Consider the following 27551-nt stretch of genomic DNA (forward strand, 5'->3'; position numbering starts at 1 on the left):
CTCTCCATGGGCCTCAGTTCCCTGTCTTATTCACTGGGGGCCTTCCCAGCACCCGCCCAGCTCCTGGTTCATCGCTGGCATTTAGTGAATGGATGAGAATGGAAGAGGGCCCATGGTGACCTGCTCCCTGCTACCCCCTCACTGCCCGCCTCGATGCCCAGGGCAGAGCTACTGCCAGGAGGGCCTACGACAGATGACATTTAATGAATAAATAAACCCACCAACTCTTCACCCATCCGATTTGTTTCTCCACCCTTAGCTGCAGGCCCCACACTGCCTGCCCCTGTTTTGGTGTCCTTTTCAACATTTAAGTATTTATTAAGCACCTACTATGTGCTTTACAAGTACCACCTCTTGGAACATTTATTATACTTTTACACCTTTATTAAGATTTCAATGACATACATCAAGCTGCACATGTTTAAAATGTACAACCTGACCCAGGCTGGTGTAGCTCAGTAGATTGAGTGCGAGCCCGCAAACCAAAGGATCACGGTTCGATTCCCAGTCAGGGCACACGCCTGGGTTGCAAGCCAGTTCCCGGCAGGGGACGCATGAGAGGCAACCACACATTGATATTTCTCTCCCTCCCTCCTTCCCTTTCCCCTCTAAAGATAAATAAATAAAAATCTTAAAAAATTTTTTTTTAATCAAATGTACAACTTGATGAGTTTGATCATATGCCCCCCACCCCAACCATGCAACCGTGGGCACAATCACAGTGGTGAACTGACATTTCTGTCATCCCCAAAAGTTCCTTCAGCACCCCCTGTCCCCACCTCACCCCCAGTCAGTTAGCAACCCATTTTTAGTCACACTGGACTTCTATAGCTGACATTTTTCAGAATTTTATATGAGTGGAATTGGACTAAACATCCTCTTTGTGACTGGCTTGTTTCACTCAGTGTAAAGCATTTGTGATCCCTCCACGTTGCCATAGGGCAGGGAGGGCTTTTCCTTTTCGTGGCTGAATAATATTCCAGTGCCTGGGTTGACCAGTCTGTGTATTCCACTCACCTGTTGGTGGACATTTATTTCGGTCGTTCCCAGTTTGGAGATGCTATCTATAAAGCTGCGGTGAACATTTGAGTACAGGTCTTGGGTGGACATGTGCTTTTATTCCTCTTGGGTGCATGTGTTAGAGATCAATTGCTGTGTGGCAAATCCCCCTAAACATGGTGCCTTCAAACAATAAAACCTTCATTATCTTACACAGTTTCTCAGGGTCAGGAATTTGGCTTCGACTCAGCTGGATGGGTCTGGATTGGGTTCTCTCATGAGACTGCAGGCTGGTGTTCAGCCAGAACTGCCTCATCGGAAGGCTTGATCCACGGCTGGAGGAGCCACTTCCAAAATGGCTCCCTCGCATGGCTGTTGGTGGGAGGTCTCAATTCTACCAGGCATGACTCTGCAGGAGGATGGCCTAGTCTTCTGTAAAGACTGAAGGTACAAGAGGAAGCCAGAGGGGGCCCAAAACGTACACCAGAAACATTTCATAATCGAGTCTCTGAAGTCACATCTGCCATATCCTATCTGTTAGAAGTGTAACTGTAAATTCAACCTGCCTCCTGAGTGGGAGGAGAATTGCACAAGGCCACGAGCACCAGGCAGGAGGGCTCACTGGGCTCATCCTGGAGGCTATCAGCCACTGTCCCCTAGTATTTAAATATGGATTGAAGTAAACATTTCTACTGTGCACTTCACAAGAATCGTCTCCTTGGCTATTTACAACAGCTCTCTGAAGAAGAAAAGAAAAAAGAAAACCACGACTAATATTATGCTTACTTTACAGATGGGGAAACAAGGGAAGTTAAGTCACTGGCCTACTGCCCACACCAGAGTAAACAGCAAAAATAAGATTCAGTCTTGAGCTTTGTTCTGTATGAGGCAGAGGCTGATGACAGCAAAGAACAAGGGCAGAAAAGGGAAGAAGGGAAGAAAGTATGATTATTATTATATTCTACTCCAGAGAAAGAGAAGAAGCACCCAGGAGAGCTGGGTCCCTTTGCTGGTTTCACCAACTTTCATCGAGCACCTACTCGATGCCGGGTGGTGTTTCAGGCCCTGGGAAGGCCACAGAGAACGAGATGAACCAAGTTCTCTGGAACTCATGCACGTGGGTGACTGATTTCACTCAGCAATATCCAGTCTAGCATCCAGCACGCAGCCGTACTGCTGGACAGATGGAGAGGCCCGAGTCTGTGCTGGACATGGGGGCCCCCGCAGGGACCCCGGCACAGGTGGTTACTGCCTACCTGTAGCTCACAGTCTCGCGTGGTGGATACGGATAGCAGACCGTATTTGCAAACAGTAAGCGACTCAACCATTCTTTCCTTCAATATTTATTGAGCACCTATTGTGTACCCAGCTGGTTCTAGATATAACAGTGATCAAGACAGACACAGATATACTATATTATGGAGGGGAGAATAAATGAATAAAGAGATAAATAAAAAGGATTATTTGGGGCCGTGAAAGGGCTGGGTGGTGGAAACGCACAGGGCGGTGACTGGGGGGTGGTGGTGTCAGGGAGCCCTGCCTGACCTCCTTCCCTGGGCAGCATTTTTCTTGTTTTCCTGGTTGTACATTCTTTTTCCAAGTGGAACTTCTTTCTGTTTGTGAAAGGCAACTGGCTGAGGTGGAGGTGGCAGCCCCCAAGATGAGAGTTTCGAGAGCTAATCTTCCCACCCTCCCAATCAAGTAATAAATGGAGACTTTGACCCTCCTCTCACCCCTTATCTCGAGACACGAGAGTACAGCGTGTCAAGGTGCAGCTTGGAAGGTGTATGATGGGATCTGGGCAGGGCCAGGTGGGAAGAGGAGGTGGGGGATCCAGGCAGGTCTGGGCTGGGAGAGGTGCCATAGTCAGAGACCTGCTTCCTCGTCAGTGAAATGGGTTCCTAGTATCATGAACACTTCAGGCTTTTATTTTTTCCCCATCATTCAGAAGGCATTGACTGAGCACCTTCTTCTGTGTTTGGGCCTCATTCTAGGTCTCTTCCTGTAAAAGGTCAGAGAGTAAATATCTTAGGACTGTCGCCCCAACTCAAGTCTGCTAGAGCAGGGTGAAAGCAGCCAGAGCTCTATATGTAAATGAAGGGATGTGGTTGCGCCCCAAGAATATCAACAGGGTAGTAGGGTTGGTTAAGGGGCTTAAAACAATGCTTGGTATACCGTAGGCAGTTCATTAATGCTTGTTTGCTGCCTGGAATGTAGCAGGCACTGCACTAATGCCTAATTTCCAGTAGGCACTCCATAATGTTTTTGCCCTCCCTGGTATATAGCAGACGTTGCATTAATGCTTTTGCCCTCTCTGGTATATAGCAGGTATATTACATTAATGCTTGTTTATACCTAGTTAGATAGCAGGTGCTGCACCCACATCTGGCCCATACTTGATATATAGCAGGTGCTACATTAATGCCTGGTGTGTGCCTGGTAGATAGCAGATGATGCATTAGTGCTTGATCCATGTGTGCTATACAGGAGTCACTCCATTAAAGCTTGCTGCATATGTGGCATATAGCAGGCGCTGAGTAAATCGGGATCCCCAGGTCCAATATACAAGAGGTGTTCCATTAATGCTTGTTCTAAGAATGGAGGAGTGGAAGATTCCTTCCCGTTAGATAATACCAAGGCTCTTCCCAGGAGACCGCGAAGGCTGGAACCCCAGTGTCTCGCGTGGGGTTGGGGTCTCCCAGCCCCATGACCGCATTGGCGGGGTCCACGCCTCCAGCTCTCCAGCGGAGTGGGGCCGACCCCGGCGGAGTTGAGCCGAGCGCCACACAGCCGCCCTGCCGAGTCCGCCACATTCCCACAATCCTGGGCGGCCCTGCCTGGCTCCGGGCTGAGCGTCCCCCTTCCCAGGTTGGCGCAACCAAACTGCGGGCGCGCCCGCCTCGCCCCGCCCCACTCCGCCCACCCCGGCCGTTAGTACCGCCCTCACAGCGGGCGCGCTGGCCGCCTCCTCCTCCCATTGGCTGTGTCGCCCGCCCGTCGGCTCTGTTCCGTGGAGAGTTAGGTTGTACGGTGCTGTCGCTTGGTCGCGGCGGCTGCGGTTGGCGGCGGCGGTAGCGGTGGTGGTGCGGACCCGGGGTGGCTAGGCTGGAGTGCGCGGCCGAGTGGGACCGGCGTTCTCAAGCAGCCGAGTGGACCTGCCGGCCCGGGGGCCGTCGCCGAGGGCCAGGCGGGCGTGGACAGGGCGGCTCCAGGCAAGGGCCGGACCGGGGGGCAGCGGCGGGGGCGGCCGGCGGGCGGCCGGGGCCGGGACGATGACTCTGGAGTCCATGATGGCGTGTTGCCTCAGCGATGAGGTGAAGGAGTCCAAGCGGATCAACGCCGAGATCGAGAAGCAGCTGAGGCGGGACAAGCGCGACGCTCGGCGCGAGCTCAAACTGCTGCTTCTGGGTGAGTTGGGCCGGGCCTGCTGGGGTCCGCAGCCGACGGTTCTCGTGCTGTCGGGCGGGGCCGACACTGCCGGTGCTGTCCACGCCGGAGACAGGGGCCTGAGGGTCAGTCCCTGTCGGTTCTGTCCGAGGCTGGGGTCTGAGGCCTTGGGGCAGCCCCTGCCTGTGCTGTGCATGGCGGGGACCCCAGTTTGCGGGATCTATCTCCACCTGCACTGCACACTGTAGGGCCAGCCCCTGCCTGTACTGTGCACATGAGGTCTCAGGTTTTTTCAGAGACCCTTCTCACTATTGCCCATGTCGAGTTTCTGGAACCCTATGGGTAAGCCCCTACCTCTGTGGTTCACATCCGTATCCCGGATCCTCAGGTTCAGCCTGTGTCGTCCATGGGAGGTCTCTGATCCTTGCTAGGTTAGCCCTACCTCTGTGCATGTCGGGCCCCCAGAACCCTGGAGGGTCTGCCCTCTCCCCTTCTCACGAGATGAGCCCCCACCCTGCATAGGGCTGGCCCTCCCACTGTTTGTACCTAACTGAGTATTCCCCCTGGTTTCCCCCAGCATCTGTTCAGGCCCAAACCTCTGGGTCGTAATCTGCATGCAGACGCGCCCCTCACCTCCCATGATCCCATCTCTGCTCTTCCCACCAGGTGGAGCCCTGTTCCCTGCACTCAGGGCCTATTCCACCACCGTGCCCCCCCCCACCCCCCCGCCCCGTTCCCTTGAGCTCTTTCTGTGTCTCCGTAGCTCTTCGTCCTCCCTGTAGCTCCTCGACCCTCCCCTCCTCACTGCAGGGGTGGGGGAAACTTTTTCCCTCCTGGGGGAAAGACTGAAAGACTGACTTTCTTCTCTTCTGGACGTTTCTGTTTTAGCTGGAAACTGGGAGCAGGTGGGGTCCTAAGTCTGCAGGTTTTCAGAACTGGCCAACTCATCAACCTTCCCCAAGTCTTTTTCTTCACCTTTGTGGGAGCTGATTCTCTTGGGTCTTCCTCCTCTTCCTTCCGGGAAGATCCCTGTTGGAGTCCCTACCCCTTAGGGCACACCTGTTGCAGGGAGTGAGTTGGCCTAGCTGTCAGCAAAGTGTTGTCACCCCAAATAAGGGCTGTTGAAGGACTTACCTAAGCCGTCAAAGGCAAGAAGGTCATTTACAAAACAGAAACCTGGGCCCTGCCCTTTATGAGTCCTGTTTCATTTTCATTCCTGGACTGTGGGGAAAGTTGGAAATGCTGGCAAGCTTCTCAGAGGTAGCTTTGATGGGCCTGGGCAGGAGGACGGGGGAGTGTTTAGAGACCTTGCGGAGCTCCTGGTAGTGGATAGTGGCGTTGGCGGCCCTTTGGGAGGCAGCGGGTCTTGGCTGAAATGCATGGCTTCTTCCGCCTGCAGGGTCCTCCCTTTGGTGAAATACGTTCCCTATTTTGTTTTCCAAATATATGTATTTTGATTCACCTAAAGATTATGAAAAGGCCATCTTTACAGAAGAGTCAGGTAGAGAGTAACCTGAACATTTGGAGGAAACGTGCAGTGGTATTCGAATGGCACTTAGGAGAACCATGTGATAGGTGGCTTTTGCAGTGGGCAGTAGAGTTTATCTTGGAAGGGCATTGGAAATTAGAGGTATCTTAACAATACCATCAGCCGGCCTTCATCGGGGGCTGTGTGAGCCTCCAGGTGCCCCTGCAGCCTGTCTGTAGTATGTCTAGGCTTCAAGATTGATGTGAGGGTCAAGGCCACAAGTCAGCAGCCTGTGCTTCTGCAGCCTTGGTGTGCCTCCGCATTCTCCCTGGGCCTGGAAGCCCACAGGAACCTGGCAGCTGATTTAGGAGTGGCCAGTGCCTGCCTGAGGGCGCGGGAAGTTGGCTGCAAGGACCCCTGTGTCTGCGTTTCCACTTTTCCCCTCCTGTGCAACCCTAGGGGGGCCCCTAGCCCACTGCTGCCTGCGCAGTGGGGGTTTGGGCACCTGTCTCTTGAGGTTACATCTGAGGCATGGGGAGCAGATAAGACAGTGAGGGTGACGTGAGCTCATAGGTCCATGGTTAAAAGGTTCTGACATGAGGATAGCCATCAGTGCTGAGTGGGGATGTGTGGGGATGGGGGCTGACCCTGAGGTGCTCCTTACCAGCAATCCTGCAGGCTTTGGGCCTGGGACTTCTTTGGGAAGCCTGAGGACCCTTATGACCAGGCAGCCTGTCTCCCCAGATTGAGGACTCCTTACTGGGAAGACTTTGATGACAAGAGGATGTGGTAGGGTATGAGGATTCGAGGAGGGCATCCTTACTGAGTACCCTCTGCCCGGTGCCCAACCTGCTTATGGAACTCATTCCAGCCTCTCCCCTCCAGGCAAGCCAGCCACTGGACAAGGACTGTCCACATTTTGCAGGGAGATAATTGAGGGGAGGACCGAGCTTTCCAGCGGCAGTCTAGGCTGAGGGGGGCTTGTTTCTGTGAGGTTCTGGTGGTGTCTGCCTTGGCCCCGAAGCTTGAAACCAGGGGGAGCAAGTGATTGTCACTGGAGGAGCCCTTGCCCACTTCATCATGTCGGTCTGATGTCTCTTGGGTCTGTGTGCACGTGACCAGTGAGGCTTTCAGCCTGGTGGGGGTTTTAATGTCCCATCCTGGTGGCACGTGACCAACCTGTGGAGCTCTTGGAGCTATACTCTGGCCCGCTGACTGGGGGAACCTTACGTCTCTATCTCCAGTGCTTCCCCCATAGCTCCTTTTTAAGATGGACTTTGATCACTTCAGAAAGGCATCTCTTTTCCATACAGCAGGGTCTCCACCTTGGCACCCGGGACATTGGGGTCAGGTCAGCTTCCCTGGGGCACTATGGGGAGTTGAGCAGTATCCCTCGTTCCACCCACTTGATGCCAGGAACACCCCCAGTCTGACAACCGCACATGTTCCCAGATGTGACCGGGCATGCCCTGGGGGCGGGACACCTCTGTCTGAGAGCCCCTCTGTTCTGTGGTGGTAGTACATGGTGTGAAATGTGTGTTGCAGTGCCGGCTTATCATTAGTGTACATTATCTGTCAGATGTTTTGTGAGTGCTTTAAAAGTACGTATTTTTGTTGGGTCCAAAGTTGTGTGTGTGTGCATGTATGTGTGCACTCAGCACACGGTGTACATGTGAATGTATGGATGTAGGTCTTCAGTGTCACAGCTCTGGTGCTCCCGGCCCTGTCCTTGTTAATGCTGTGTTTGTGGTTGGGAGCAGGGTGGCCAGTATGTCTGTGCTGCAGCCCCCACAGTGAGCATTGCTCTCAGGCCCTGTGGACCAGAGCCCCGAGGCTCAGTTGGGAGCTCCGGGGTGGGGGTCCCAGGCAGGCGAGGTGCTCTGCTTCTGGCACAGCCCTTTGCCATGGTGTTTTTGCCATTTGGTAGAAAACCACTGGAGGTGGGGTCCCTTGTCTGTTCCTCGAGGCAGGTTTCCCATTTGAAACTCAAGGCCTTCCATGGGAGCCTGTTCTAGAGGCGCAGAGGCCCAGCATCCTGACCAGGCTGAGCCCAGTGGCTCCAGGGATTTCTAAATAAAGCTGGGCGGGCAGTTCTGCAGGCTTCCTGTCAGCCAGCTCTGGGCCCCACAGGGCGGTGAAAAGGCTTGGAATCTGGCCTGGGGTGTGGTGGCTCCGGAGGGAAGGGCGCGCCTCCAGTGCTTTGAGGTGCAGAGTGGATTGTAGCCGCCGGCTTCTGGCAGAGAGGCTTGGCCGCATCCCCTGCAGACTGAGAGCAGAGGGCACCCTTGGGTGTCTCCTCGTTCGCCCCTCGATTCCCCTGGGGCTGTGAAAGGACCCAGCTCACCCCAGGAGTCTTAATGTCCTTTAAATTATAATTAAATTAAATACTTTTGGCTAAAAGGGTCTGCTTTCCCTGGTGCAGTCCCTGGAAGTGCCTCAGGAGCCCAGGCTGCCCTTGGACCCAGCTGTCTGTTTTCCTGTGAGGCCCAGGAGGATGCCCGGTGCCTGGATGAGGCTCTGTCCCCTTCCCATGGGGCCTGCAGGGCCAAACCAGCTCCCCACAAAGGACAGTTGGTGTCTCAGGCGCTCAGAGCATGGTCTCATCAGGTGTGTCACCATGCTCTGGGGCCAAGGCTGGCGCTGCACTTCATTTGCACAGACACCCATGCTTCTGGGCATGGTTCTATGTGTGCCGAGCTGTGCCGGTCACTGCGGTGAGACTGGAGGAAGTGCTCGGCCTCAGACATTTAACCACAGAAGGTTTCACTTTCTGCTTCTTATGGTGGAGCTCTCCTAGGTGCAGCCTCACACACCACTGTAGTCATCACTGCTTGTGGTCCTGGACATTTGGAGTGGAGTGCGGGAGGCCAGACATAGCTTAGATGAGGACCCCTGGCAGAGGGGTGTATTGCTCTCTTTTCAGTCCAGGCCCTGGGCTGGGTGGGTCTGGTCTGGACCTGTGAGCCATGCAGGGTGGGCAGAGCTGGACAGCAGTGGGAGGAACGGTCCTATCTCTGGTCCTCCGGAGGGTGCTCCTTTTCTAGCAGTGTGCCCTGTTCGGTGGGGACTGTTAGCCTAGGTAGTAGCTCTTCGGCCTGTTGTTTGTGAGTGGTGGATGGGATTTATTGGTGGAACTCAGGATGCTCACAGAACCAGGACCCCAGACCTCAGCTGGTTGGCTCGTGGAGTCGTTCATAGTCCTTGTGCCCCTAGGCCTGTGGTCTCCCTGTACCTCTCAGCCTTAGGTCCCTGGCCGGCTGTGGGCATGTTACCCCGCCAGCGTGACTCCTCCTCATTTGCTGCCCCCCACTCCTGCCCCACCTGCAGGCCCTCACCACCCCACCCCCATGTGTCACAGGGCCTTGCAGGCTTCAGAAATGTGTTCTGAGTGACTGATTTGTGGTTGAATTCATTCCTCCAAGCGGGTGGAATGGGAGTCACCTAGCACCCCCTGATGCCCCAGCTTGCCTGCACGTGAGGCTCCCTGCTCAGGCAACCCCATTACCACCTGCCTGTGGTCCTGTGCTCTGCTGGGTAGGTGCACAGGCATTCCAGGGCACAGCTCACATCTGCCTGTCTCTGAGGTCCCCTGAAGTGGGCTTGGCTAATCCACCCCGGGACCTGCTCCCCTGACCCCAGCCAGGGTGGGCAGCAGGGGAAGTGCCTGTTTGAGGCTGGGACCATGGTCACTCAGTCATGTTTCCCAGGCTGGGCTCCTCATCTGTTGGATGGGAATGGTGCCCCTGCTTCTGTCATGGTATGAAATGGCATACAGTGAAAACTTTGTGTAAGTTCCTTTTAAAAATTTTTTTAGATTTTATTTACTTTTTTTTAGAGAGGGGAAGGGAGGGAGAGAAAAATCAATGCATGGCTGCCTCTCACGTACCCCTCACCAGGGACCCTGCCTGCAACTCAGGCATGTGCCCTGACAGGGAATCGAACCAGTGACCCTTTGATTTATAGGCCAGCACTCAATCCACGGAGCCACACCAACCATGGCACATAAGTTCCTTTTAAAAAGCTGCAGGAACTGGTGGTGGCTCAGTGGGTTGGGCGTTGTCATGCAAACCAAAAGGTTGCCAGTTCGATTCCAGTCAGAGCACGTGCCTGGGTTGCAGGCCAGGCTCCCAGCAGGGGTGTGCGAGAGGCACCCGATTGATGTATCTCTTGCATGTGGATATTCCTCTTCCTCTCTTTCTCCCTTCTTCCCCTTCTCTCTAAACAAACAAACAAACAAACAAACAAAAATCTTTTAAAAAATGAGGCTGCAGGAACAGCCCTGGGATTTACCCCGGGATCTATACCAGGACTGAGGTGGGAAGTGCTGGAACGTGCTGCTGGGGTGGGGTTTCTGTCCGCACGTGACTCCTGAGGCTCGGTTTTCCCTTCTGTGAACTGACAGCAGTTTAGGATTATTGCGCGGATAAGGTGCTCTGGTGATGAGTTTTACGCTCGGGAGCACTGTTGTTTTCATTCACACTGTCCACACTGGCCAGCCAGACCCTCAGCTAAAGTACTAAGACAGGGAGTGGGCTTCCCTGTCTTGCTGCAGGGTGCCCAGAGCTTGGCCGTCAGGGCTGGCTGTCTTGGTACTTGTCCGGTCCCCAGCGCCTAGGTGGTGCTATAGGAGGTGCGTGCACAATAAGCACCTTTGAAGGTGCGGCTCCAGCTGAAACAGGTGGAGGCTACCTTTCCTGTCCTGATGTCTGTCTGCTTGTGGACCTTGATGGGGGGCGTAGAGTTGGGAGGGACAAGAGTTGATGGGTCAGACCCCTCAGGGAGACCCCCTGGGGGTGGAAGTATGACCTGGGAGCAGGTTGTGTGTTTCTGTCCCATCATTCCTCTCATCTGAGTTGGTGGCGATGTCAGTGAGCTGGGCTAGGTGTCAGGGTCCATCCCCATCTCTGTCTCCTGCCCACCCACCCATAGTTGGGCTAAAACCGGCCGGTTGCGGAATGGGTGGGACTGGTGGCTCCTGCTATTTTCAGTTAGGGCCCAATCGATGTTTCTCTCCCTTCCCCTCTCTCTAAAAATAAGTAAAGTCTTTTTTAAAAAGGCCTAGCATTTGGGGATAAAAGTGGGGACTCAGAAGACACCCACTGAAACAGTGTGCAGAGGCAGTGCCACCCTCAGGCTGTTGCACAGTGGCCTCAGTTATAGCAGGTGGAGTGTCCTGACTGAGAGGTGTCGCACCTCGGAGGCCCCTGGGCAGGAGAGGTCAGCCCCCAACTCTGCCCTGGGTAGAGATAAGATGTTGTGCTGAGTCCATAGGTCTGCTTTTCTGCCCTACTTCCTGCCTCTTATCAGTGTAGGTGGCTGGGGTGTTCTCTCTCTGGTGGCCCTGTGGCTGGCCAAAGAGCACTTCCCCCAGTGCGCTTACGTTTTCTCACTTCCCTGTGGCAGCCGTTGTGGAACAGGAGAGATGGAAGTCCTGGGCGGAGGGAGGCACTGTGGTCGTGAAGCCAGAGAACCTAGTTTTTTGAGGTCCTGTAGTTATGGCTGTGTGACCTCAGTTTCCTCACCTGTCCAGCGGGAGGTGGGGTGATAGTTGTGCCACTGAACCAATGAAGGAACGGGTGAGTGGGGCTGAGAGGGGCCTGTAGTAGCTCCCCTTGGCTACGTGAGGGTTTTGTATCTTCTGCATCTTCCTGCATGAGGCCGGCACCCCTTTTGATCTCGGATCTATTGACACAGCTTGAGGTCCACGCTGCAGTCCCCCGCAGTGCTATAGCCTGGGCCTCCCTGTGGCCCTGGGGGTTCCTGGCTTCACCACCCACACCCCAGAGTGGTGGACAGCATGGTGACCGTCCCCAACCCCAGTTTCTGACAATGACATTCAGCGTTTACTGCCAGACTGAGGCCGCCTGTGCACCGAGTCTGTTAGTAGTACCAGGTAAATGTCATCCTTCCTGCGCTCCAGGTTGCAGCTGGCACAGGGCTGAACCCCCTTTCTCTCCCACATTTGGGAGTGTTTGCCAGGGCTTGGGGCTCAGACTCACTTCCTTTAATCCAGTCCGAGATCGCTGCCAGTTAGTGAAGGCGGGTCGGTGGCCCCCTTCCTGCACAGAGGGGCTTGTTTTCCTCCTCCTCTTCCAGACGGCCTCAGAGGGGGCGGCATTCACACCGCCCTTCTGGTGGTGGCAGGACTGGATGCGTGGGGGGGTGTCCTGCAGGCCTCAGCCCTGCGGTGTCCCCAACTCTCTAGGCCCCATGGATGGGCAAGCGGGTGCTGTAGCCACCTTCCAGGAGCTCAGCTGCAGGGGGGACGACACTTCAACCCATGGGCTGTACTCCCAGGTCCCCCCACCTCTGTTGCCCAGAGGTCAAGTCCAGCCTGCCTTAGCTCAGAGGACCTGGGGGCCCATGGGAGTGCATGATGAAGCCAGCACTGTGGACTGGCTCAGACTTATCGGGGGAAACTTTGTGCAGGGCCTTCTGTGCCTTGTGCTAGGGGCTGGGGCAGGAGGCCACAAGGCAGACCGTTGGTTTTGGGGAGCTTGGCCCCAGTGTGCCGAAAATGAGAACTGCAGACCTCACAGATACACAGAGTAAATGGCTGGGATGGCTTCTGGAAAGAATGGCTGGGGTGTCGGAGTGCTGGGCGTTTCTTGGAAACCATGAATTTGGGGTTTCTGTGCCAGGAGCTCTGCAGGGTTGGAGGGGAGGGGAGGGGCCCATGGGGGTGGTTTGTATGTAACGGGTGGGAGCGCTGGCACACAGCTGCAGGTGCCCACAGACGTCCTCTCAAAATGCTAGGCTTGTTGTGTTACCAAGAAACCATGGGGAGGCAGGGCTAGGAGTCCCATGGACACACTTGAGGTCTGACTGTAGCCAGGACCTGGAGCTGCTTGGCTTCCTTATGGGGAGGTGGTGAGAGTGTCACTTCCCTGCAGTATTGTCGCCTGAGCAGGCACCTGAACCCACAATCACTGTTAGGGCCCTGAGCCTTGCCAGCACAGGAGGGACACTCATGTCCCCTTCCCACCCCGCTGCCCCTTCGAAGCCCCCACCTTATCCACCCTCCCTCTCTTCAGCTGTGTCATCTCAGAAGTGCTCTATGAACAGGACCAGAAGGCACGTGGCCTCCTGGGGGTGAGTTGTTTCCTGCTTGGCACAGTTCTGTGGCACATCAGCCTTTGGGTGTGTCCACGGGGCTTCCTTGTCATTGCTGAGTAGTGTCCATGGTGTGGGTGGGCTACAGTTTGTGACTGTCCACCCGATGGAGGGCATAGGGCAAGTGCCACTTTTTGGCCACTATAAATAAAGTTATCTGCACTGCCACATGTGGGACCAGACAGCTGCCCTGTGCATGGTTGGGGTGCGGTGGGTGCTGTGGACCAGCACACCTGTGGACCAGCACACATCATGGGTGTCTTGCTGATTTTTGCTTGAGGAGGAGGCTTGCTTTTCTTAAAGGGGCGGCAGCTGTGGAAGGGTGTGTGTGACAAGATTTCCTAGGAAGAGCAGGACCGAGGGCTGGGCAAGATATGTTGAAGGCAGGAGGGCAGAGCTAGCTGACCAGGGCCATGGAGAGTCTGCAGTGGACTGGGTGGGTGGCCACGGGGTCCAGGCAGCTTCACACCCAGAGACTTCTCTGGGTAAGTGGACGTTGGTCAGGTGCATGGAGGATCCCGGGGCCAGAGAGCCTGTCATGGGTGATGTGCTGACGAGATGTGGCAGTGGCTGAGTTGACCTGGAGACAGCAGCCAGCTCAAAATGAAGCCAGAGTATCTGAAACAGGTGACTTGGGCCAGCACTGTGTGGCTCAGAGCCTGTCCCTCCCTTCCTGCTGGGCACAGTGGTGACTGAGCACCTCTCTGGCCAGCTGGGCTTGTCCTGTTCCAGGGCAGAGGACCCTGCCGGCTCCTACCACCCGTGCCTCTGCTCCTGGCTTGGAGGTTCACTCTTGGAGCTGGCGCTGGCATCTCCTCACTCAGTCTCTGTTGGCCCAGAACTCAGGCAACACGTGATGTGTGGCACCCTGTCCAGCAGACCTTCCCACTCTGGGGCTGCTGCCTCCACACCTTCCTTTCTCTGACCTTCCTCCAAAAGTGATGGCTGCTCATTCCACGTCCCAGGCCACATCATCCCTGGGGGGTCCCTTTTGCCTGCCCCTCAGCTTTCCTGATACACCATCGACATGGGGCATGTAGTAAGTTTAAGGCGTACAACATGACGATTTGATGCAGATATGTGTTGCAGAACTACTGTCGCAGTTAAATGAGTTAACACCTGCAGCGCCCGAGTGCCTGAGCTTTGTTTGTGCCCTTTGCCTCCTCTGGAGGTTGGTCATGGCTGTTGTCCTTGCAGTGTGGGGGGACTTGCAGACATCAGACCGATGGCTGAGGGTTTGGAGGGACCTACGTGACTGTGGCCACTTGCCTCCTGACCCCTGACGTCTCTGGGGGCTGGCAGCTTCTCATCAATCATGAGGTGGCGTTCAGGACCCCTCGACAGACACTTCCCTGCACTTGCCGCCCTGTCCTGGGGCCCAGGCAGTGTCTCATACTGGTTGGCGTGGGCTGCATGCATGTGTATGTGTGTAGATGTGTGTGCGCATGTGTGACACACATTCCTCGGTGGCCTGCACTGCCTCTGGAGAGCTCCATGGGGGGCCCTCTTGATCACTTTTGCCCACATTTTAAAATGCTGATATGAGGCTCGTGCCTTCCTCGTTCGGGCAGCAGTCGTGTGTTCATCCTCGTCCCTTGTCCTCCCTGCGCCCTCATGTGAAAGCCGAGGCTGCCTGTCCTTCTCTGTAGTTGGGGCAGTGGCACCACAAGGGGCTTTGGGGACTGAGGGTGTGACATGCCTGGCTTGGCTTCATCTGGGTGTGTGGCTTTCACTCTTGTACCTGTTCGCTGTGGCCAGTGAGAGACCCTTCCAGACATTTGTGTGATAAGTGTTTTGTCAGCACAGGGCTGACCCGTCCCTGTGGGACACTGGGTGGTGTCTGGGGCATCTGTGGTAGTCATGACGGGTGCTCCTGGCATCGAGTGGGTGAGGGCCAGGGGTGCTGCTCAACACCCCACAGCGCCTGGGGCGCCCCTCCTGCCCCCAGGATGACTGTCATTAGTGCGGGGGCTGGGGGGCGGCCTGGTCAGGAGAAAACACACACGAAGTGCCATTACTAGTGCCCCCCCTGCCCCCCGCTCTGCAGCGCCTTGTGAGGCAGGGCAGCGCGGTCCCTCTGGGGAGACCGGGGGTCACACACGCAGCCCTGCTACCCTCTCCTGCCCCTGGGGCTCCGTGGGTTTGGAGCAGGTGGGTGTTTGGTGTCTCATACATTTTGGTGGAGGAGACTGTCTGAGGTAGGATGGTGTGGGGATCATTGCCACTTGATGGCAGAACCAAAGCCATATTTATTTATTGCAGAAAGGGCCTGAGGTAGTTGATAAAGTAGCAGAAAGAGGCAATACGGCCCAGGTCTCTGCTTCGTGATGTTTCTCATTTTTGACTTGGGTCTCCCCTAGCGAGCTCAGGCACCTGTGGTCAGTCACTCGGTCGTTGGGCGGGGGAGCCCTGGCTGCAGGGTGGTGTGGTCACTGTGGGGCCCATGGTGTTGGCCTCTTCTCCAGGAGCTTCTACTCAGAGGCTGGTGACAGAGCCTGCAGAGAGGCTCCCACACAGGTGGTGGTCGTGGTTCCCAGTGTCCAGGGCGGGGAGCTGCCTGCCTGGGGCAAAGGCCCCGGGTCACGGGTGGCTGTGAGCAGACGGCACCATGGACAGAGATGCAGCTTTGGCAGCCGCATGGACATGGGCGGACACAGGGCGACTCCCAGGTGCTGAAGACGAGCCTGGCGGGGTGGGTTTGGGCAAGTTTGTTTTGAGTCCCCAAAAGGGGGTAAGGGGTTCAGTCTGTGAGTAGGGTCTGAAGCAGTGCATTCTTAGAATTGAGAGGTTTTCTCTTGCTCTATAATCAAATCACCCAAAACTTAGTAGCTGAAGAGTCTGAGGGCAGGAATATAAGCCTCTCTGTCTGGGAGTCTCTCCTGAGGCTGCAGTCAGGCTGCTGGCTGCGCTGTGTCATCTGAAGGCTCCCTGGGCTGGAGGAGCCTCTTCCACGATGGCTTCCTCACGTGGCTGTTGGTGGGAGGCCTCAGCTCCTCAGAGATATGTGGACATGTTAGAACCATGCATTTGCTGTCCCTGGGTGTGGGGGTGCACGAAAGTGGGGTGACCGGGGCGGTGAGAAGCAGAAGCAGAGAAGGCCCTGGGCTGAACTGGTGCTCCAGTGAGGCTGGAGGGCTCGGCGGCACGCAGGTCTCCCGGTCGGATGGCCTGCGCTGGGGCGAGGACCTCCTCTCCAGGTCAGGGGCTCGCAGCTGGCCCAGGGGCCCTTTTCGGGTGGCTGGCTTCCTGACTTGGGTCTTTCGAGGCAGCAGAACCTCAGTGCGCCCCTCTCTGAGGTGCGGGGGCAGTCAGAGGGCTCATCCTAGAAAAGCTCGGCTGGCTGGCAGTACCCCTTGTGCTTTCTGAGGAGGAGACGAGACACAAAGGGGTTCGGTGAGGCGCCGATCAGCACGGTGGAACAATGATAAGAGTGGATGTGGTGGTGGGAGGGCAGCGGGTGCCAGCCTCTGGGAGGACATGGGCCACAGTGCTGTGGTTGCACTGGATAGAGCCGGGAGCGTGCTGGGATGTCTTCATGTGGGTTGGGTTACAGGTGTGGGGCTAATGAGAAAGGAGCTTCTGGGGACCTTGGGGTGATGACCCTGTGCCCTGCAACTTGATTAGGCCCTCACTGCCGTGGCCTTGGATGCAGATACCAAACTCCTACCAAGTCTCCTTTAGAGGAGACTGTTCTGCCATTGAGGGTGAAGTGGGGGTGTCGACAGACATTGTCAGATTAGACTGGGATCTAGGAGGGGCTTAGGGACAGGGCTGAGTGAACTCCAAGGGAGCGGTGGCCAGTCGTCCTGACTAGGAGAGGAGGTGGCGGCATCTGGTGGAGAGACATGTAACTCCTGCAGGCCTTCCCGTCCTCGTCTGCAGCCCCGTTCAGTTCTGACCTGCGCCGAACCAGAGCCAGAGCCAGACCCAGCGTGGTGGCCGCTCACCTCCTGTCACTATGGCCTCCTGTCCCTGTGGCCTCCTGTCACCGTGGCCCCGCCGGGCACTTCAGGGGGGCAGACCTGCCTGTTGCGTGCAGGTGCTTACCATCCTGCAGACCGTCATCCTTTCTCTTTCTCTTTCCTTCTTTAAAAATATTATTTACCCTAAGATTGCATTTTGCTGTGTATAATGTGCACTTTTTTGCACAAATATTTGAGGGAAAAATAAGGATGCGTATTATGTGTGTTATACATGGGGAGTACCTGAAATACCTTCCATCTGTTCTTGGGTCTTATAATTATTAGTTACATAAAATTTCTTATACCCTAGTATGTTAAAAAATAAATGCTAAAATTCCTTTATAACATAAAAAAGTATTTATATATAGAAAAATAAATAATTGAATTAAAAATAAATGAAAGACTTTTTCCTGAAAGTTTGGGCCAAAAATGTGGGTGCATATTATACGTGGCGAAATACAGTATTTACTTTTAGAGAAAGGGGAAGGGGGGGAGAAGGAGAGGAGAGAGACACCGACGTTCGATGTGCAAGAGAGACAGCTGTCAGCTGCATGCCTCTCGCACGCCGCCATCTGGGGACCTGGCTTGCAACCCAGCATGTGCCCTGACTGGAATTGGACTGGTGACATTTCTCTTTGTGGGGTGTGACACCCAGTCCACTGAGCCACACCAGTCAGGACCATCCGTCCTTTTTCTGATGCTCAGCGTCCTCTTGTGTAGGATGGTGCAGGTGGGAACACGACCGAGGTGAACCCCGGGGATGTGCCTCAACAAGTGGTCGCCTGTCAGGCGAGTCCTACGCCCCATCTGAGGGCCAGTGAGCCACCTGCGACCAGGAGCATGTGTCCCAGAGGCTTGTCTCCTGGCCCGCTGGGTGGGGACGTGGTGGGGAGATGGCGAGCTTGCAAGCCAGTAGCGTGCTGGCCGCCGTGCGTTCTCACTGGGCAGTGTTGCGTGTCGCAGGCACTGGCGAGAGCGGGAAGAGCACGTTCATCAAGCAGATGCGCATCATCCACGGGGCGGGCTACTCGGAGGAGGACAAGCGCGGCTTCACCAAGCTGGTCTACCAGAACATCTTCACCGCCATGCAGGCCATGATCCGGGCCATGGAGACTCTGAAGATCCTGTACAAGTATGAGCAGAACAAGGTGAGGCTCTAGGCTGCTGGGAGGCGCTACCGGGCAGCACACGGACTGCAGGAAGCAGTGGGGAAGTGCTGGGCCTGCACGTCCTGGCGGAAGCCTGGGCTTCCCTTTCGGGTAGTTAGCGCCCCCATTCTGTGGCCTGGAAGCCATTCAGTGGGTTAGTTGCCTTGGGGTGGGCTGTGTGAACTCCCGATTCCTGGCCCCTCAGAGAACCCCTGTCCTACCAGGTGCTTTACAAACCATATCTGACCCTCCCAGTGACCCCATGGGAGTGGTACTTCCCTCTTTTTTTTGTTTTAAAGATTAAAAAAAATTATTTTTAGAGAGAGAAGAAGGGAGGGACTAAGAGGGAGCGAAACATCATTGTGTGGTTGCCTCTTGTGCGCCCCCTAAAGGGGACCTGACCTGCAACCCAGGTGCCTTGACTGAGAATCAAACTGCCGACCCTTTGGTTCGCAGGCCCATGCTCAATCCACTGAGCTACACCAGCCAGGGCTTTTTTTTTTTTTTAATCTTAAGTAACAGCTCTGTTGAGATGGAATTCAGGTACCATACAAATTACCTTTTAAAGTGCACAACTCGTTTTTAACATAGTCACAGAGAGTCAAGCACCATCGCCTTTATTCAGTTTCCATCTCCCCAAAAAGATACCTGTTCTCATCAGTAATCACTTCCCGTCTTCCTCCCCAGCCCCTGACCACCATGAACCCACTTCCCATCTCTCTGGATGTGCCTGTTTCAGACATTTCACGTGCATGGAATCACCCTGTGTGGCCTTTTGTGTCTGGCCCCCCTTATGAACATCATGTGTCTGAGGCCCATCCACATTGTGACGAGGGTCAGAGCTTCGCTCCTTTTCATGGCTGAGTGATGTTCCAGTGTGTGGATGGACCACATTCGCCCATCAGTAGACATTGGTTGTCCCCACTTTTTGGCCTTTGTGCATTCTAGTGCTGTGACATTTGTGAACAGGTTGTTGTTTGCCCTCACTGGAGAACATGTCCATTAATTTTAGAGAGGGAGAAGGGAGGAAGAGGGGAAAGAAACATTGATGTTAGGAGGAAATACTCATCGGTTGCCTCTTGGATGTGCCCCAACCCGGGACTGGACCTGCAACCCAGGCATGTGCCCTGACCTGGAATTGAACTTACGACCTTTCATTTAGAGGGTGACGCTCTCATTAGCTGAGCCATGCCGGCCAGAGTTGTGAACAAGTGTTTCTTTGCACACCTTTTCTCATTTGCCCTTGGCGTGTGCCTAGTGACGGTCTGCTCTCCCCAGGGGCTGTTCCAGCAGCTGGAACTCGTTATGGCTCCCACCAGTGACCTCCCTCAGCTTTGCTTTTGTAGATCTGTTTTGGGGGCTTCTCACACACCCGGCAGTTTTCCCTGGTCAAATGCTTGGCCCAGGGTCCATATATGTCTGAAGGAGGCTTAAGTCAGTCCATTTACTTTCAGGTCTGAGAAGGTCAGTCAGGTTTCTGATGTGTCTCTGATGGGTGTGTTCTTACCTTTACCCCACTCACAGGTTTTCAGGGACCCCTGCCAGTCCTGTTGTCCTGGCTGTGAGGTCACATGTGTGGGGCCACCATGAGCCTGTGGCCCACTGGGTCTCGGTTTGATCTCTTCATGATCTCTTCAGCTGAGGCTCATCAGGGTTAGTTCACGTTTGGACCACAGATGACCATCAGCGTCTAGGACAGAAGGGGGCACACTGCAGCCTGTTTCTGTAAACACAACTTTAACCGGCACACACCTCCCTCACCTGCAAGTGACCCTTCCGACACACACACATGGGGACGTGGTGGCTGAGCAGGCCCTGTTCCCAGATGTCTCAGTCTTGATCTCGGGTTTGCTTCAGGACCTGGCCCTGAAGGACAGCCGTGGCCATCATGTTTCTCTGTGGTGTTCATGCAAAACCGGAGTTGGTGGTCCCAGCTCTGGTCAGCTGGGTGCTGAGTGTCAAGCCGTGTCCTGGAGTGAGGGGTGCTTCCTGTGTCCAGGCCTGTGGAGAGCCACGGCCTTCTCCCTCCTGCCCTCACAGGCCAATGCACTGCTGATCCGGGAAGTAGACGTGGAAAAGGTGACGACCTTTGAGCACCGGTACGTCAACGCCATCAAGACCCTGTGGAACGACCCCGGCATCCAGGAGTGCTATGACCGGCGGCGGGAGTACCAGCTCTCCGACTCCGCCAAGTAGTGAGTGGGGCACTGCCTGCCTGCCCTGCTGGAGAGTGGGCTGACAGTCGCGTGGGTCCTGGTCAGGGGCCTGGGAGGGAGAAAGGATGGTGGGAGAACTGTGGCAACCTGGGAGAAAGGCGGACTCAGTTAATGACCTCGTGAATGCTGACTATCTAGCTAGTTAACTAGACTAGTTAGTTAGATGGGTGGGCTAGACTAACAGGGACGTTCACGGTGGGGAGACTGGGTGTGTGCTGGAGGTTTCTGTTGAGTCTGTACAACTTTTCTGTGGCTCCGAAACAACCCTAAAATAGTAAGTTCATTCCTGAAAAGTCACCCCTCTAGCACAGCAGCCTCTCGTGGAAACCCCGGCGTCGGTCCCCGTTCTCCGAGAGCAGCTGTGCTGGGGCAGCTGTGATCGGAGAGGGCCTCCGAGTCCGCATTGTTTCTGCCCCACGAGACCCAGCAAGTGGCCTCCTCCTTGCTGTCCTGGTCACGGATGGGGAGGCCGTGTCCCATCTTGTCCTGAATATTCCAGGCTGCTTCAGCCCCTGCTGAAGACCCTCACAGGCCCTTCCTCCTTCGAGGACCAGTGGTGGCTGGGATGTCTTCTCCTCCCACAGCCTGGCCTGAGCAGCTCTGTCCCTGCTCTCCTGCAGCTACCTGACTGACGTGGACCGCATCGCCACCTCTGGCTACCTGCCTACCCAGCAGGATGTGCTTCGGGTCCGTGTGCCCACCACTGGCATCATCGAATACCCTTTCGACTTGGAGAACATCATCTTCAGGTGCCTGTGTCCTGGCTTCCCGAGGACAGTGGTGTTGTTCTGGGGAGCCCTGGGGCTGCTCTGAGGACTCTTTGTTCCCAGACTCCAAACCCCTGTGGTGGGGGCAACAAAAGATGCAATGGACCCTGGTCTTTGCCGTTAGGGAGCTTCTGATCCAGGATGGGAATGAGATTGATAAATAAGTAACTGTCCCCAAGTGTCAGAGTGAGCCAGGTCCCAGTGACTGTTGGGGGCTGGCCAGAGGTGGCCTGGGGGAGATGGCCTTCTGGTGGGGACTTCAGGACAGGGCTGTGCGTGAAGGAGGGTGCTGAGTGGTGCTGCGAGAGCAAGAATTGGTCTGGAGTTCTGCCAGCACAGGGGTGCTGTGGGGAGTTGAGGGGTCCTAAAGGCGCCTTGTCCAGCTGCATCTCATCCAGCTGTGCCCTTGTCCAACTATGCACTGGTCTGGTTGTGTGATCACAGAAGACAGGCCAGGGCCCTGGCACCAAGCTCATGGCCCGGCCCCAGTTGGTGCTCAGATGTCCTTGGAGGACGGCCTGTTGGCTCCAGTATGCGAGAGGAGCCTGGTCCCAGAGGGGCTACCTCGTGTGAAGCTGGCCCCTGGGGCCCGGGTTTCAGCCCAGCTCCACCGGGGAGGCTCATGTGCCAGAGAGGCTGCGGCCCCAGACACCGTTGTCCCCGATGGCATTCCCAGACTGGCTGCAGCTGCCAGCGTGTGCCTGTCATCCAAGCACAGGGCTCTTGGTCTGTCACCACTCTCTGTCCCTTCGCAGTCACCCTGGCATGTCCGCACTCCACCTGTGCTTGCTGGAATGTCCTCTGAGAAATCCTTGCCAGGTGGACTCGCCTCCGTCGGCCTTGGCGGGGCGCCTGTGCCTCAGCCCTGCCTTCCCCTTGTGGAGGTGGGGGGCAGTTGTGGGAATCTCCACCTTCTCCTGCTCAGGTTGGGGGGCTTGAGGGCTGCTCCCCCTTACAGCCTTTGTCTTTCTTTTTAAAAATAGTCTCTTTGCTCATTATTGGAAACTTAGGGAATTCACAAGCAGAAAGGAGAAAGCCCCCGTAACACACTGACTCTCAGACGCCATCCCCAGTTCCTCCCCCCACCTACCCTTTTGTTTTTGAACCCGTTGTTTCTTGCCTGCTTCTCACGTTAGACAGGGAACTCTGCAGCCTGCTCTCTTCACCCAGTGACCGGACACCCAGCTGCGCTCTGTGCAGCCTGCTCTGCGCAGCCCTCTGTTCATTTCCTTGCAGTGACTGACACGTGTCCGTCAGCTGAATGCCCCTTGGTCTATCTGGGTGTCCCTGTTGGAGAGGTCGAGACTGGGGCTGGTGTTTTACAGTTGATGCTGTGTGGTGACCAAGTGGGGGAGGGATTTCCTCATGAGGGTGGGATGTGGGGTGCCTGTCCTCTGGCGCTTTAGACCAAGGGCTCCCATCAGGACAGGAATTGGTCACTCTTGGAGCCAGACGTCAGGCCTTTGCTGTTTTAACCTCATTCCCACAGATAACGGGGGTCCTCATGGCTCTAACATGTACTAGGGGTGCTCTGGACTCTAACAGGTATTAGGGGCCTGTAGGGGATCAGACAGGTATTGAGGGGCCTTCATGGCTCTGATGTGTATAGGAAGGCCCTTGGGGCTCTAATGTATATTGGTAGGTTCTTGGGGCTCTAATGGGTGTTTGGGAGCCCCTGTGGCTCCGGCAGGTGTTGGGGGTCCTCAAGGCTCTGGCAGACACGGCTGTGCTGGTGGAAGTGGTTTGTGGGCAGAAGAGGCAGCAGTTTCGTCTGGGGAGCCCAGAGCTGAGTCCCTGTGGCACTCCTGTCCTCTGCAGGATGGTGGATGTTGGGGGACAGAGGTCCGAGCGGAGAAAGTGGATCCACTGCTTCGAGAATGTGACATCCATCATGTTCCTCGTGGCCCTCAGTGAATACGACCAAGTCCTGGTGGAGTCGGACAACGAGGTGAGGCACCCCTCCCAGTGCTCGGCCTGCGGGGGGAGGGAGACCCTGGGCAGAGGTGAGGGCTCCCCAGCACCAGCCCCCTGCCCCCCTGAGGGCTCCCGGGGCCTCGTCGATCCTGGAGCCTTCCCTCTGCAGAACCGCATGGAGGAGAGCAAAGCCCTGTTCCGGACCATCATCACCTACCCCTGGTTCCAGAACTCGTCGGTCATCCTCTTCCTCAATAAGAAGGACCTGCTGGAGGACAAGATCCTGTACTCCCACCTGGTGGACTACTTCCCCGAGTTTGACGGTGAGCGCTGGGCTGTCCTTGCCACTCTGGGCTTTGGCTTCCTGCCTGGCCCCAGCAGAACAGGAGACATTCTGGAGACCCCAAGGTCCACCAGGTCTATTGGGCAGGCAATCTGGGTGCCTCCAGTACCTCCCCTTTCCCGCTTGGGCCTTGGTGTCCTCATCTGATGGCCAGGAGGGTGGTTCCCTTGGGCTGGTGCGTGGTTAGGGCCAGCCAGGACTTCCTGGGCCCTGGAGCTGTGTTCTCACTGTGTCGTCCAGGGCTCTCCCAATGCTTGATGGGCAGAAAGGCCTTGTGTCCCCAGGAAGCATTGTCTGGGGGAGGGGGTACCCCATTCGGGGCCTGGCCCCAGTTGCCCATGTTGAGCGAGTTGTTCTTGTGGACTGAGTGGCCTGGCCATGAGGAGGAGCATGGTGCTGGGAATGAACAGTGACCCAGGACCACTGTCCCAACACCTCCCTGGATCAGCCGGACTCAGTGAAGGGCAGACAACTCATGTGGACCGTCCCACCTGCTTTTTGGCCCTGTGCTCTGTCATGCATGAGCTGTAGCTGTTTGCGCCAGCGCGCTCAGCCACTCCTTCTTCCCAGGGCAGGTGGTGCTGCCCGTGCTGGGAGCCTCGTAACCTGGGCCACTGGCTCCTGCCCTGTAGACCTGAGTGAGGCCTGGCAGTGGTTAGGGTGCTGGGCTCTGAGCTCAGCCCTCTGGGCCCCTTGGGTGGGGCAGTGCAGACAGGGAGTCCCTCCAGTTGGGAGAAAACAGGAGGTTTGCTGAGAGGGAACAGCGAGGATCATGGGACCAGCCTTCAGGGTGAGTGCAGACTGTGGACTGGGCAGGAGGGATATCACAGGCAGGGTCCCCTGGGCAGGGGTATGGACATTTGCGGGGACAGCCAGCACAGCCATGAGAGGTAGTGGCTGGGGTGGCAGCCATTTGTATGTGCACATGGGTGTGTGTGCACATACAGGTCTGGGCACGTGTGCACGTGTGTGGACACATGTCCACGTTTGGATGTCGGGGTGTGGGGTGTGGTGCAGCGTGAATAGAATGGAGTGGAGTGAGGCTGGGAAGGAAGGTTGGCCCCAATTTGGAAGTGAGGTGAGTGCCCATTGTGCACAGCAGCGGTGGGACTGACTCAGGGTGCCCAGGGCCCACGCAGACCCCCATGCATGCCCACACACACAGAGCTGCATCCTTGAAGCTGCATCTTGGCCCAGGAGCCCACGGCATACGCTGCCCCATGTGGCTGGCACACCAGTGCCTACCCCTGCACGGCAGGCCTGACTTACCCGCCTCACCTCCCTTAGGGCCGCAGCGGGACGCACAGGCCGCCCGGGAGTTCATCCTGAAGATGTTCGTGGACCTGAACCCTGACAGTGACAAGATCATCTACTCGCACTTCACTTGTGCCACCGACACGGAGAACATCCGCTTTGTCTTTGCGGCCGTCAAGGACACCATCCTGCAGCTTAACCTGAAGGAATACAACCTGGTGTGACCCTGCGGGGGCCATGGGACAGGCCCTCCTGTGTGACGGTGTGGCCGCGGCTCTGCGCGCGGAAGAGCTGGGTTTTTGTTTTGGGTTTTTTTTTCATATTTTTAACCAATGGTTTTCATTTCACAGTTATCAGGGGTGCACCTCTTTCTTCCTGTACACTCCATGCCCCTTCTCACCTTCGTCAGCAGCGCAGGCTGCCTTTTTCTGGCCTTGACTGTGGCTCGCCTTTTTTCTAGAAAAAAAATGGAAAAAAGAAAAAAAAAATGAGACCAGCAGAGATGAGACACGCGAGCGCCCTGCCCCCCGTGCCTCCAGGCCTCCCTCAGTGTCCCCCACCCCAGCCAGGGCCACACCTTCAGGCCATGGTGGGACAGAGCCGCCTGTGGCCCTGGTCCCTTGGCGTGGAGATGTGGAGACTGTGACTGACTGTTCTTTCTTCCTTTTTTTAAGTTATTGCCATCCTCACAACTTTGCTGTGTTCTTGCTCACTGGACTCCAAGAAGTGGGGGTGGGTGGCACCCCTTGTTGCCCACCCTGGGAAGTGCCTAACCATTTTTTAAGGGAAGACTAAAAGCGCATGGGCTCCTCTGCAGTGAAGGAGACGTCTGCTGACCATCTCTCAGCCTTGGGGGGTTGCCTGGTCCCCACCGCGCTCTGAGGGCCCTGGGGCTTGGGGGATGCACTGGGCAGTGTCTCTGGGGCCATCTGGTCTGCTCGGAGGTCCCCCTGGCCTGGTCCCCATGCACCCGAGGGTTATGTGCTCACCACCCAGGCTGGAGAGTGCCCTTAGGAGTCCGAGGGGCCCAGGCTGGGAGAGGGCCCACTTGGACCTGGCCCACTTGGGCCTGGCTTTCGCTCTCATTCCATGTTGTAATCAGTTTGGAAACAGTGATGACAGTGAGCTGGGGACGTTTTCAGAATATTCTCAGGTCTGTCCCCACAAGGCAGAGAGAAGTTGAGAGTCCTAAAGTGGTTCCCAGGCATGGTGGCCTCCGTCACACGCACTAGTTGACCCCTACGCCCTGAGCCACTGGGAATCAAGTAGGCAGCGGGGTCACTTTGCCCAGAGCTGTCGAGGATTGTGTGGGAGCCAGCAGCTGGCACCTTGGCCCCTGGGCGGCGTCCAGGCTATGGCCGCTCACTGAGCCAGAGCCATGGGCTGCCTGGCCTGGTGGCCCCTCCCAGAGGAGCTTGGAGGGAGGGCACGAGCAGGGGGCTGGTCTTTTGTGGGGTGGATGTGGCATTTCACACGATGTAGATGAACACTACAGTGTTTGCTTTTTGCACACATGGGAGGGGAATGGACCACCGGCCACGTGGGCCCTGCCCACTGCACCTGCACCTAACAGCAGCAGTCTGCGTGGCCACGCTGTTGGCACCAGTAAAAAATACAAAAGAAGCAATGCAAAAATGCAGCCCTCCTAGGTAGCCAGTCACTTTCCCTCTCCAGGTCCCACCAGCAGGACAAAGCCAGGAGGGCCTCAGGGCAGTGGGGAGTGGAAGGCAGGCAGAAGTGGGGGTGGCTGCATTCCTGGTGATGAGCCCCATCTGGGAGCAGAACAGCCCCTCGATTCCGGCTTCTCCGCCAGCTTTCCAAGAAGAGTCCTTTTTGTGCCATGTATCTCTTTGAAGGGGTTGAACATAATCCCCCATTCTCGCCCTCAGTCGGTGGGGGGAAGCAGGTGGTGCTGTTGTCAGTGGGCCTCTCAGGGGTCCAGATCACAAAAGGGGAACTGGATTGGGCTCTGCCGTGGTGTGAGCATGTGGGGAGCACCCAAAGAACTAATTCCTCTTAGAGAGGGGGTAGTGTGCCAAGCCTCCCACAGCCCAAGGTTGGCTGCAGTGCCAAACAGCCCCCGCCTGAGTCTTCTGGAACCCCACAGGCCTGACCCCACCCCAGGAGCTGAGGGCAGGGCCACCCTGTGTCCTGGGGATCCACAACCAGTTCTGTGCCACTGTCAGTGCCAGCCGGGACAGGAGGTCTCGGTCCCTCTCTGGTCCCATGCCAGGTTGGATGATGTCTTTGATTTGTACCCTGATAAACTCCTAATGCTCTCTCTCATGCCAACCTCCCAGCTCCTCCCACTGTGTCAGGTCACAGTACAGCTAATGCCCCCTGCACCCAACTCCCTGAGAGAGAGGCCCTAATGCCAATGCCCCCTAGTGGCAGTATGGGGACTTGCGGCCAGTGGGGTGAACACTGTCTGGTTATACTTGTATATTACAGTCCTGATTTCAGACGATTTAAACCTTAACCTATTTAAAAAAAGAATATTATATAAAAATGCTGTTTTTAAACTTTTGTCATTTGAAATGCATGTATTGTCGTGCGAGCTGGGGGGTGGGCACGGTTAGCTCAATGCCAACCTGTGGCAGACACAGGCTGGCCCGTCCAGACGGGCGGGACAGCAGCCGCTGCTCAGTGTGTTGGGGCCCTGACCCCTTAATCCAGAGATAACTGATGGAAATTGACTTTTCATATCTTTCTCCTGAAATGAATTGTTTTAAATTGGAATAAATCTCATTCCTAAACGCTGCGGCCCCTCTGCCTTACTTCCTTTTGCTGGCCACGGGGATAGATGGGGGGCAGTGGAAGGCCCTGAAGCACCCCCAGGATGTTGTCTTGTCCCCTGTGGGTAACCTGGATCCTGGCACCTTTGGATGGGGGTCTGAGCTTACCAGAGCCGTAGCTACAGCTTCCTTGGGGTCGCTTTCCACCCTGGGCTGGGACTGGGGCACCAGGGCCCTGCTCTGAG

General features: G+C 56.0%; 1 protein-coding gene across 1 annotated transcript; it reads left to right on the plus strand.

Annotated features, from left to right (window-relative positions):
• Positions 1-4037: 4037 nt before the first annotated feature.
• Positions 4038-27327, plus strand: GNA11 (G protein subunit alpha 11). The gene is made up of 7 exons (XM_037042492.1): positions 4038-4407; positions 17893-18077; positions 20118-20272; positions 20914-21042; positions 22879-23008; positions 23144-23297; positions 24605-27327. Exons 1-7 carry the CDS (start codon positions 4272-4274, stop codon positions 24793-24795), a joined length of 1080 nt encoding a protein of 359 aa, XP_036898387.1. The 5' UTR covers positions 4038-4271; the 3' UTR covers positions 24796-27327.
• Positions 27328-27551: the final 224 nt, after the last annotated feature.

Source organism: Sturnira hondurensis, unplaced genomic scaffold (genome assembly GCF_014824575.4).
Source record: "Sturnira hondurensis isolate 20B ecotype Veracruz unplaced genomic scaffold, ASM1482457v3 Scaffold0003693, whole genome shotgun sequence".
NCBI lineage: Eukaryota > Metazoa > Chordata > Mammalia > Chiroptera > Phyllostomidae > Sturnira > Sturnira hondurensis.